The following is a 13,027-nucleotide window of genomic DNA, read 5'->3' as shown; positions in this document are numbered from 1 at the left end:
TGAATCCTGCTGAAAAAGGCCAAATCCTGGCCTAATCCCAAACCGAATCCTGGATTCGGTGCATCCCTAGTTTTCAATTGATGATTTTACTTACTTCTTTGGCTGTATCCATCAGGGATCTTTCTTTATATCCTTTTTCTTTGAATCAACTAGGGTCAATGCCGCATCCCAATAACCCCCCTTGCTTGACGCTATCCTCCTTGCCATTAGGAATTGGCCTTTTGGGATACCTGTAATGGATCTGGGGTTGTGGAAGCTACAGGCCTTCAGCAGATTATTTGCGTCCGTGGGTTTTCTATATAGGTCTGTGATCAGTATTCCCTTTTCTGCCACTATTTTTACATCAAGAAAATGAATACTGTTTTTCAAGGTCTCTGTAGTAAACGTAATTATTGTATGCCCATTATTCGCCTCTGAAATAAGGAAACGTCTCCTTTCCATACCACCAGTATGTCATCCACATACCGCAAATACAGCTCAATATTTTCACTGTATTTATGTTTAAAGAAAAAAAAAATTCCAGCATGTGGACGTACAGATTAGCGAAGGGCGGTGCTACCATTGAACAGCCGCTTCAATAAATCATTTGTGTCTTTTAAACAGATATTGCTATTTTGTGGCTGTAGGTATGAGCCCTGGGGGGTTAATAAGTGACTTGTATATTTTTGGTAATACATACAACACTGGAGTACGTGGATGCTCGGTTAGCAAATTCACGCCTGGCGAATAAATTCGCTCATCACTATTTTTAATAATGATTTTATCAGTGTTTTTTTAAAGAATTAAGTGCTAATTTCTCATCATGTGACAAATTCGGTAAACATTTACTCTGGTGGTACCACAGTTTCTTGACCTCATTACTCAAAAGCTGTTAAAGCCTCACTTTGAACATCAGGCATATATGTACTTTTTTTCTTCAACCTGTCTGCCTCAGGTTTTAGGATTTTCATGAAAACACATTTTTAATTTTAGGTTACGAACAAACTTTTGAAAGTCTATTTCCCACTCTATAAAGTCAGTGTAATAACCTACCCTGGCGTTGGAGGGGGTCGGCAGGGACGCCCGCCACGAGCCGCATCTTCTTCTTCCTGTGTGCGCTGACTGCTAGGGCGCGCGTCTCTCCTGTATTTATTGGCGCATGCGTGCTGGCGTGTTGGCGCGTGCGCTGGCGTGTTGGCGCATGCGCGCAATGACGTTGATTTTGAAGATATTTAAATGGCCTTTATGCAGGTTCTCATTGCCCGTTATAGGAGTTTGTTCCTAGTGCTTCTGAGCTTTAAGCTAAATCTGTCTGAACCCGTTTTGATTCCTGTTGAGACTCCTGCCTGGCTTTTGACTATTCTGACCTCTGGATCCTGACCCTTGCCTGAATACCGACTACTTCTTCTGCTAAATCCTTTCTGATTGATATCCCGGTTTGACCCTTGCCTGCCTGACTACACTTATTCTCTGCCTGCCTCGACCCGGCCTGATCTGACTACTCTATTGCCTAACGTCTTGTAATACAACCTTCTGCCCAAAGACTCTCTGCTTATCCAGAACCTCTAGCCTTGCACCTTTCGTTTAAGTCTTAGTGGCATCCAAGTAGTTGAGGGCTCCTCCCAAGACCAAAGGCTGTCACACTACAGGTGAAGCATGAGCTGAGACCAGGGTGCTTGCCATTTGTTCTGGTGTTGGGTGCCGACAGTGACAGTCAATTTAGTAGGTAGGTACAAAGCCCAGGCCATTATTTAAAGTTTAGTTCTGAGGTCGAAAGTACATAAGACGAAATATAAATAACAATATTGTCTTTTTCTTTTACCTCCTGGATCTGTTTGGGTACTGCTCCCTTGGGATCGGTGCACGAGGATTCCTTCTCTTGGGTGGATGTTGTGCGATATCCTGGTCTAAAAAACCAGCTCCGCTCACTTCGCTGCTGCTCGAACGGTCCCCTGAGCTGCCTCTGTAGAGGGATGGTTGTCCTCTCCTTTGTGTTGCTGGGTAGGTGGGGGAGAAATTGCCAGTGGTTCTATCCCTGGTGTTCCTCCTTCTCTGTCTGCTGCTGCGATGCAGAGGTGAATAGTAGGTTTGTTGCTGCCTTTTCCGCTCCCCCCGCCGGCTGTAGACTTGATTACGGCGGTAGTCTTGTGCGTCGCGGTCAAACTTGTTCTGCTTGCGCTCAGAGATAGACTCACGGTATACTGGACATGCAATTGCAGTTAATGTTGACCATTAAGGAAGTGAAGCCAACGTGAGATTTGTCTCTCTAATGACATTTAAAGGAGAAGTAAAGGTTTGAACTTATAAAAGCACTTATTACTTTATGGTACTGGTGCCTCCTGGACCGCCAGATTTTTTCATATGTTTGCGCTTTCTTACTTCAGTTACGCATCTTATCACTATACAGTAGATTGTGGTCACCACTTTAAAACTGCAAATGCAATTTTTGTTCAACAAACAAGAATGGGCGAGGAGCCTCCTAGAGTCACGGGTTAAAATTGAAAAATCTTTATTGCCAAGCTAATATATAAAAAAACAATTGACAGGTATCATTTGTGAGACTTATCTCCTAAACTTATAACATGTGCAGTCACCTGACGCGTTTCATGCCTCGTTCCGGCACTTCATCAGAGATGGAGTCTACAGTTGTGCAGTGCCTTATATACTAACATTCATTAAAGCCATTAAAGCTATCAATTACTGACACATTAAAAACTATATCTACACAACAAAAGACAGGTTTGTCACAGGTAAGTATTTACTATATAGCATAACTTATTGGGAAATTTTATATAATTGCTCTCAAAGCTATACAAGAAGCTGTACTCAACTGCCAGGGTTGAAGCGGGAGAGGGGTCTTGTCCGGCGAGGGCCCATTAAGGGTCGGGGCCCACCGGGTTTTTTTTCCCGGATGTCCAGCCGGGCTAGTCCGACACTGGTCACACTTTAGGGGGAGCGGGTCTGGGCTGGCTAGTCCAACCCTGTTGTGCAGGACTGTGTATAGTGTCGTCCTAGAATCCCAGAATCAATAAGGGTACCATCCGATTGGAGAATGTGATTAGGTTGGCGGGACTAACAGGTAGTGATGGGCGAATTTGCGCGGTTTCGCTTCGCCGAAAAATTTGCGAATTTCGCACGAAATTCGCAAAACAGCGGAAAATTTGCGAAACGGCGATTTTTTGCCGTGAATTTTCGCGGGCGTTTTGCGAATTTATTCGCTGGCGCAAATCGCGCAAATTCGCCGCAAATTCGCGCCTGGCGAATAAATTCACCCATCACTACTAACAGAGTCAAGACTATCAGCATGTACAGGCTGACTATGCAAATACAGGAACAGCTCTGCGGTGCACATGCTGTTGCTCAGGGAAATCTTTGTTAGTGGAGAAAGGGAAGCAGCACTGGATTGTAACAGAACACGATTTTGCCATTTCATAGTCAAATTAAACTGGGGGAATATTTTACAGACTATATTAAGGCTGATATTTATACACAATGTAGTTTAGAGACTTTCGTTCAATGAAGATATAATGATCCAGGATAGCAAAGCTACATGTGTATTTATCAGGAATCAGATGAAGCAGAAGCACTTTTGTATAACTGACATTGTAGCACATCAAGCATGGCATGGCATCAGCTCATTTCCCACAGCAGAGTTGTCATGTGTTTCAAGTGGGTCATCTTTCTCTCTGACTGCTCTTTTTAGAAGAAATGGGATTGACTTCCTTAGGGATCTTTTAAAGTCCTGGCTAACAAAGGCATAGATCACTGGGTTGAGACAACTGTGAAAGAAAGTAGAGCATATTGCAATACCACTCATTACAAAACGAAAGAGTGAGTTCATTTCAACCTCCATAAAGTCGAGGAGAGAAAGCAAAGGAAAAAGAAATTTGCAGCAAAAGAAACAAAGGACAACAGAAACTATAATCTTGAAAGTTCGACTGGACCCAAGGCGTTTGCTGCTCTTTCTTATCCAGAATGTAATGAGCCCATAGCAAACAGTGATGATGGAAAATGGGATCAGGAATATTGATATAAAGCTAGTGACAAACATAGCTTTGTCCCTTGCATGCCATGTTGTGTCATCTGAGGTTGCATACGTGAGTGCACAATCAGTAGTATTATTGTATGGATTGTGTTCAATACCAGCAAAAGCAACATAAGGAGAGCTGAGGGCCAATCCTAAGAGCCAGATTATCACTGAGATGTTCCTAGCTAACTTTAGAGATCTATGATTTTTTGACCATACAGGGCACAGAACAGAGATGCAACGATCCACACTGATGGTCATTAAGAAAAAGATACTGACCTGCATGTTTAGGAAGAGGCTGGTAAACATGACTTTGCACATTATCTGCCCGGAGAGCCAGTGGGCAACCAGAATAGAAATCAATACAAGAAGAAAAGAAATAAAACAGAAAGAAAAGTCGGCAATGCTGAGGTTAAGATACCAAATGGCATTAACTGTCTTTTTCATTCGGAATCCAGAGATCCATATGACCAGTCCATTGCTCACTGTTCCCAAAAATGTTATGCTGAAACATATTATGATCAATATTTTCCACAAGTGAACAAATGTATTGTTATATTCCTTGTCTGGGAAACTGGCAGGGGAAGAGTTGGTGAAGTTAAGAGGCTGCATGTTCTCCATTTTTAGTTTCAACCTGTAAACTGCAGAAATACATTAATTATGAGGAGCCATTACATGTTTTAGATGTTATTACACAGTACTGGGCACTTGAATTAAAATTAGAGATTACGTTCATTTGCATGATCGGGTCTAACATCTTATTTCGGATGGAATATAACTTTGGAAAGTAGTAAAGGGGCACTTGATATTGTTTCTAACAGATGCAGAACATCTGGGGACCAGCACTGTAATTTCTGATTTACAGCAGCCCAAACTACAACCCAACTGTTTTTGAAGAACCTCAGGGTGTTCTCATAAAGAATAAGGAATTGTTTTCTGCTCAGAGAAATTTCGGAGCTGTATTTTGAGGCTGCTCTAGCCCAGAAAATGCAGACATTTTAGAAAAATAAAATGGAATGCCTAGCAATAGAGTGTGGGCATAGAAATTTTGCATATTTTTAATGTGAGGGTTTATGTACGTCTATCTGTGGTCCAAAAATTTCCTTGCATTTAACCACTTTCATTAAAGGTTCATTAAAATGCGCTCCTTGCACTTCCATATAGTTTATTTCTGCGTTACTCAGTCCTTCTTGCCTTCCATTCCAAATTGAGCACAGCTGTGCTCAACAAGTCAGTACAAACAGATCATTGCTGCTATACCCAGTTCAGTTGCCTGAACTGGGTATACAACATCACAAGGGTCAGCTACTTCGCCAGCCAAATGTGACTTTAGGCCATCTACCAGTCAGATGTGCTGATGCCCCAACCAACTGATGGGGCAGACAAAACCACTTACAGTGCTAGAATACATCCATAAAAACAAAGGTCACTACAACTCTGTGAAATGTTACAGTTCATGCAAAGTCTGAACTAATCCTGTGACCATACATTGAAGCTACTGAATCTAAGAGACAACTGAAACAGCAAACTGCTGATGTCAGGATCAGAAATCAGGCACACAAGAAGCTCATAACCTGCAAACACTGGTGCCAACCAGAAATAATGCACTAACCACTGGCAAATAAGCTAGCTATACAACCATACATGCAGATCACTGGTGGACACGTCATCTACTGTGTATGCCAACATAGATGTGCAAGACAGCTGTTACCCTGATGCCAAATACCACACAAGCCAGTAATTGTGAATTCCACCCTTGGGCAAAAAGCCACCAACTGCACTTGCACCAGACAAAAAAATCAATGTCCACACATGCAACCACTGAGCACAAGCCAATTACTGCATCTTCAAAACACTGGTCCACAAGCCAGCCCTATTGCTCATATGTTGTGACATACAAGACCAAAACAACGTATTCAAGGCTGAAGCAAAACCAACAACATAGGGCCAACAACAGAGGCTGAATACCAATCAGCACCAAAACTAACTATGGTCTGCGAAACTCAGAGCAAACTCTAGCTGCCAGTGCTACCTATGCTAGATGCAACCAAACTGCAAATCATGCCAAATACTGGTGCAAACCGACAACCAAACATGCAAGGGTTGTAGACAAGACAGAACCAATGGATGTTGTTCTGCCAAGGACTGCCACAAAGCAAACAGCCATGCCTACCACAGGCCACCGCACAACCAATGGTCAATGCAGCAAAAGTCAAAACAAAGGTTGGCAGCCCCATGAAAGACAGCAACCACAAGCCCTATAATGAAAAACTAGCAACCACATTAGCAAAGGACCATGGAAAGGCCAGCAGCCACAAGAACCCTGGTATGAGTCCAGCAGACATATGAGCCAAGGGTCCTGGTAAGAGGCCAGCAGTTGTGCAAGCTTAAAAAAAGACAACAGGTCAGCTTCCATGTGAGCCAGGGAACATAACAAGGGCCATAACACAAGCCAAGGGCCATAATGAGGGCCAGAGGCCATGCAAGTGCCATGGCAAGAATCAAGAGGCCATCCAAACCAAGGGTCATAGAAAACCAGCTGGCTTCAAGTCTGTTAAGATGCCAGCAGACATTACAGTAATTGCCCTTCAACACACCGGTACAAGAAGGGAAACATACAGCCAACAAAACTCTAAAGAGAAAACCTTTATCACACAAAAAAGCACCACATAAATAGGAAAACTGCTTGTTAAGTGAGGAACATCATCGGAAAGAACAGGGTACTATACTGCTACAGCAGCACAAACTCATAGCCAGTACTGGAACACCTGGGGGCAAATTCACTAAGCGCCGAACGCTAGCGTTAATTCGCTAGCGTTTGGCATTTTCGTTACTGCGCAAATTCACTAACGAACGCTGGCGTAGATTCGCTAGTGTTACTTCGCACCCTTACGCCTGGCGAATTTTTGCTAGCGACGTAACTACGCAAATTCACTAACTTGCGCAGTGTACTGAACGCTACCTTTTACGCTAGACTTCCTTCGCCACCTCAGACCTGGCGAAGCACAATAGAGTAGATAGGGATTGTTTGAAAAAAAGTCAAAAATTTTTCTAAGTCCAAAAAACGCTGGCGTGTTTTTCTACCACTTATGGGTGATAGGCTGAAAAAGATCGAAAAATTTTTGGGGCTCCCTCCTTCCCCCTACATTTCCTGACTCATGGCAACTTACCTAGACAGTGGGCACATGTGTAGGGCAAAATAAAATTTTTATTTGCTGATTTGAAGGTTTTCTAGGCATTTGTAGTGCTGATACGTATTCCTCCATTGAAATTTGAATTTCGTGCCGTATGCAAATTAGCCTTCGCTTATGTAACTTCGCTTTACATAGCGAATCAACGCTAGCGCAACTTCGCAACCTTACGCTATCCCTGTGCGCAACTTCAGATTTTAGTGAATTTGCGGAGCCCTGGCGAAACTTCGCCTGGCAAAGTGCGGCGAAGTTGCGCCTGGCGCAACTTCGCATCTTAGTGAATTTGCCCCCTAGCCTTTCAATCCCACAATGAATACTAAGGATCATACTCCCAAGCTTCAGGCTGTGTTGTAACTAGCCCATATCGATATCCATGGCCCTTTGTTAAAAACTTCTGAACATGTACATCTAATATTGTGTTCATTTAAGCAGAATTTGCGTTAAAAACCCAAAAGAAAAGGGAGGCCAAAAAGCTCACAGTTAACAAGGTAGGAAGCCCACACATCTCTTCCCAAAAAGTAGTTTATTGAGTTGTGTGTGCTGAGCATGATGCAGTGGGCTATTTTAGCACAGGACTAGGACCAGGGTATATTCACACCTGTGTTTCTTCCCAATACGTGACTATTAACATATTATGCATCTTGGGGCATCAGGTAAATTCTTATATATTACCTGGGAATAGTCCATCTACACAGAGGTAAAAAATAAACCAAAAATGCAAAAGAAAAAACAAAAACTGTGTTTGTCTTCTATCAAAAATCACGAAAAGAGTGAGGAGGGAGATCCAACCTCCCTGTCCAGTAGGACAAAAAAATCCCAGTGGTGAGGAGGAAGTCATGTGGTCTTATAGGTCATGATTCATTTTGATTGGCTATGTTATAGGTCCTACCTCCTAGTCTGGGAGGGACAATACTGCCCCATCTGTACTGACATGGAGGGACGCAAAAAAAATTCCACTTTTCTCACTGCACTTGCAGACGTACATGTGCCCAATGGAGTGTAAGAATCTCTTTTTGTATTGCCATACAAAGACATTGGTTCCTGTTTTTTGTACTATTTTGTTTAAAAATCAAATGTGAGTCCTACTTACCCTAGCAACCAGCTCTTTGTGTGAATGGCAGACTAGAGGATGGATAGGAGACGATCTAAAGAGAAGGATGAGTGATAATATAAATGTTCATACAAATTTAGTCTTTGTTATTTAGGCAGAGAGTTCAGCAATCAGATGACATTTTGAGTTCAAATAGGCACATTAGCTGGTGGTGATCAGTACATCTCAAGACACTATCAACAAACAGCTTATCTAAATCACCCTCCTATTTAATTATTTTCATTCAGATATGTTTTATGTTACATAAGAAATAGTGATGTGTTAAATATAGAAATATACATTTTCTTAAAAATCAATAAAATATTGAAATAACATTTCCATGAAACAAAATGCTAACAGTGCTTTTAATGGCTGTAGATCACAATGTGCGCCCTCTGTTGGTTATATGAAAGAATAACAGTGAATGCAATAACACACAGCGCCCTCTCTTGGTTATATGAAAGAATAACAGTGCGCCCTCTGTTGGTTATATGAAAGAATAACAGTGACTGCAATGTCACACAGTGCCCTCTGTTGGTTATGTTAAAGAATAACAGTGACTGCAATATCACACAGCGCCATCTGTTGGTTATATGAAAGAATAACAGTGATGGCAATATCACACAGCGCCCTCTGTTGGTTATACAAAAGATTAACAGTGATGGCAATATCACACAGCGCCATCTGTTGGTTATATGAAAGAATAACAGTGACTGCAATATAACACAGCGCCCTCTGTTGGTTATACGAAAGATTAACAGTGATGGCAATATCACACAGCACCCTCTGCACATGGTAGTGGGACAGTGGGACAATGCACACATTAATCCGTTTGGCAATTCTCTGTCACCATCAACTTTGCAAAGAAGTCCGGTTGATCGCTGGGGGGGTCGCTTTGGCAGAATGTGCGCTGCTGGGAGACAGGGCTGTAAGTGTATCTAGGCTTATACTAGAGTCAATAAGTTTTCCCAGTTTTGGTAGGTAAAATTAGGTACCTCGGCTTATACTCGGGTCGGCTTATACTCGAGTATATACGGTAACAAGCTCACAAGTAGGAGTGACAATATTTTGAAGACGTTTTATTAATTTTTTAGTTCAGTATTAAGTATTAAGAGCAGTTATTATTCACAGTATCGTGATAACATTATTATTTTATAATACAATTGTTTGTGCCACAGGAGGGAGGGGCCCCTCCTCTTACAGGAGTCTTAGGGTTTTTAATGTGTTTTTAATTTGTACGTTTTGGCATGGTTGACTGATAAACTTTGGCATTTTAATTATACTCAATATTTCCGATTTAGTATCTTATTATCTGGCTTTTTGGTGATGAAGTCCTATTGTGTTTTTTGATTTTCAGTATGGTAATTTAAGTAGTGATACCTCGATTATAGCCAATTATACCATTGCTGAGTAATTTTTGTTATTTTAGCCAACTATACAGAAATGTAAGGAATATCTTTGGACACAAGTATCTTTAATGGTGACAATTCGCGCTACAATTCTATTTATTTTTGATGAACCCAACTGCGGTAGTGAATTACTTTCTTTGGAGAAAAACAAATGCCCTACAAAAATGACAGAACCCCCATGTAGCTGTTTATTACCTCATTTGCAAGCATAGGGTTATTCATTAACTTATCTGGGGCACTCTAATCTCAGGAGATGTTGTAACCTCCAGTCAGTCTAGCAGTTTCTCTTTCTGTTCAATAACCTCCCTTATATACTTGAGTGCCCTGGTTACCATTCTGAAATGAAATAACATTCATAAATATATTGAATAAATTCAATTCAAGTCAACGTCAGAGCTACTAAATATAGACAATGCCAAACAAACTCCCTTGAGTATGCAGTTGCAGCTGCTGTGAACTGTAAAGGAAGGAAACTGACTTCAGCAAGTCAGGAGTGCTCCCTGTGTAAATCCCTAGGCATCTCTCTCCAATTTTCTTCTCCTATCACCCACAATCTAATGAGGTGACTGAATAAGTTAACCAAGCTCTCAAGCCATTTTTGAGATGTCATGTATCTTTCTGTCAGGATGATTGGTCTGATCTTCCGTGGGTGGATTTCTCACATCGCAATTCTTCTCATAACTTTACTGGAAGGTCGCCATGCCTATGTGTCTATGGATAGTTGGGTTGGGAGACCTTCCTCCAAGACTTCCTCCTTTCCCACCAGCCAACGATAATATTGCCCATGTCTGAAATATGGAGTTCTACTAAAGCCTTACGTAAGCAACATACTCTCCTCGTTATTTGGTTAGGAAAACCTGGCTTTCCACCAAAAATATTCATCTCATGATTCCCAATTTAATTCCCAAGTCAGTTGCTATTCTGACTTGATTTCTGGTTCCTTCAGTTTTGATTCTGACTACACTGATACCTGCCCTGACTGTTGCCTGGATTTCAACCTTGAGCCTCTTAACCCTTTGAATACTGCATGTTGGACTACTCCAACCTGCCTGTATTGTTGCTTTCTCCTGTGTCCTGACTTTAACCTCAGTAAAGCTGCTGGGCCCGGACACAGCAATCTCACTCTAAAAACATATACGAATGATGATATAATGATCTAAGAAGCCTAAAACGTTATTTTAGGATAACACAAGCTAAATCTGTATTTATCAGAAATCAAATTCTGCAGAACCCCTTTTGGATAAGTGACATGTAGTTTGCACTTCATTATGCATGGAATCTCACCTGTTTAGTTTATACAGTTGCGTTGTCATGTGTTTCAATAGTCGCTCTCTCCCTCTACAGTATCTCTCTCTCTCTCTTTCTGAGTGTGCTTTCCAGAAGAAATAGAATTCACTTTCTTAGGGTTCTTTAAAAGTCCCTGCTAATAAAGACATACATCATTGGATGGAGACAACTGTTAAAGTAGACGAAGCAGTGTGCAACATTATATCATCAAAGTTATCATCAGTTAACTTTAACCTCCATAATATCGAGGAGACAAAACAAATGGTTAAGAAAAAAACATTAACAAAAGAAGCAAAGTCAATTGTAACTATAATTTTGAAAGTTGACTGGACCCAATGTGTTTGCAAACAAGGATTATGGAAAATGGGATCAGGAACATTGATATCAATATGGGGACATACATACTGTAGCTTTGTGCCTTAGCAACCATGTTTGGAAATCAGAGAAAGGTGTGTTATCCCAGATGGCATACATGACTGTACAATAAGCAGTATTACTGTTAGTACTGTGCTCAATACAAAGGGGCCCATTCACCAAGCTTGGGTGAATGAATAGAGGGAAAAACAGCTAGAATTTCGAGTAGTTTTTTGTGCTCCTCGACTATCGAATTGGCGTAAATTAGCCTGAGTAGAATGATTCGAAAAGATCGAGCGCAAAAACGCTACGACTATTCGCCATTCGATAGTCAAAGTACTGGATTGAACGCAAAAACGCTGTGACTATTCGCCAATTCGATAGTTGAAGTACTGTCTCTTTTAAAAATACTTTGCCACCTAAAACCTACCGAATTGCTTTAAAAGCCTATGGGAAAGTCCCATAGGCTTGTTTTCCAAGGTTTTGATCGAATAAAAAGGCATTCGATCGGATGAAAATCCTTCGAGCGAATATTCGATTGAGTGCCTATTTGCCTGGCGAATATTCACCAATTCGACTATTCGCCCGAATTGCCTATTCGATTCTATTCCCCAGTCGAATTTTGAGGGATTTAACCCCTCGAGATTCTACCCTTGATGAATTTGCCCCAAAATATATGCATGATAAGGAGAGCTGAGAGCCAAGCACAAAAAACAGATTTTTCATAGAGATGTTCCTAGCTAATATCACAAATCTATAATTTTTTGACCATACAGGGTTTAGAATAGTGGTGCAATGATCCACGCTGATGGACATTACAAAGAAGATAATGACGGAAAGAGAGAAAGAGAAGACAAAAAGAAAAGTCATCAATGACAAAACGTATAAACAGGAGCACCACTGGATGTCTTGGGAAAGCTATTTCTTTTGCTTAAAACTTAAGCCCCAACTCTTGATGGAGCAGCTAAAGTCAGGTTGCTCCCATACAGATTAATGATTTCCTGTGCTCAGGGGACTGTTGTAGCTGTGTTACAGGCTGCTCCAGCTCTGAAGAGTAGTGATGGGCGAATTTGCGGTGAATTTGCGAGTTTCGCCGCCAGCGAATAAATTCGCGAAACGCCCGGGAAAATTCGCGTCAAAAACGGGCGCCGGCGTCGATAAAACGGGCGCCGGCGTCAAAAACGAGATGCCGTTGCCGTTTCGCGAATTTGTCGCCATTTCGCGCGAAGCGAAACGGCGCAAATTCGCCCATCACTACTGAAGAGATACATCTTTCCAAAGAAAAAACAATATCAATAGCCTTACAAATGAAGGTGTGTGCTTTGTGGTTGCATCAGAATAAGCAAGATTTCATTTTATTTTTATTTTTTTTAAATAATAATTTGAATTTAAAGAAAGATCAGTTGGAAATTGTTTCCTTCGTTTTAAAGGTACATTTTTCATTTGATGTACAAATCTTTTCAGTGAATGTTTCAAAGCTGAAATGTGCAAACTTGAGAGTTTCTCTACAATGCATAAGTCAACTGGCCATAAACACATGTAACCGCAGTCTGTCGTTGCTGATAGCAATGCAAACAGGCTTGAAATGCTACAGGTATATTCTAGACACACAATACTGATACCTCAGTGCTACACAAGTAAACAGAGGAACCAGTAGGTATAGAATGAAATATATGTAAAATATATTGCA

The 13,027-nt window shown here is 41.3% G+C and overlaps 1 protein-coding gene across 1 annotated transcript; it reads right to left on the bottom strand.

The window, feature by feature from the left end:
• Positions 1–3,229: 3,229 nt before the first annotated feature.
• Positions 3,230–8,356, bottom strand: LOC121396175 (formyl peptide receptor-related sequence 1-like). The gene is made up of 2 exons (XM_041570738.1): positions 8,288–8,356; positions 3,230–4,647 (listed from the first exon to the last, which is right to left on the bottom strand). The coding sequence occupies exon 2, from the start codon at positions 4,625–4,627 to the stop codon at positions 3,593–3,595; it is 1,035 nt and encodes a 344-aa protein (XP_041426672.1). The 5' UTR covers positions 4,628–4,647; positions 8,288–8,356; the 3' UTR covers positions 3,230–3,592.
• Positions 8,357–13,027: the final 4,671 nt, after the last annotated feature.

The sequence above is a fragment of the Xenopus laevis genome, chromosome 7S, assembly GCF_017654675.1.
Source record: "Xenopus laevis strain J_2021 chromosome 7S, Xenopus_laevis_v10.1, whole genome shotgun sequence".
In the NCBI taxonomy this organism is placed as follows: domain Eukaryota; kingdom Metazoa; phylum Chordata; class Amphibia; order Anura; family Pipidae; genus Xenopus; species Xenopus laevis.
This window is presented reverse-complemented; position numbering and strand designations above follow the sequence as displayed.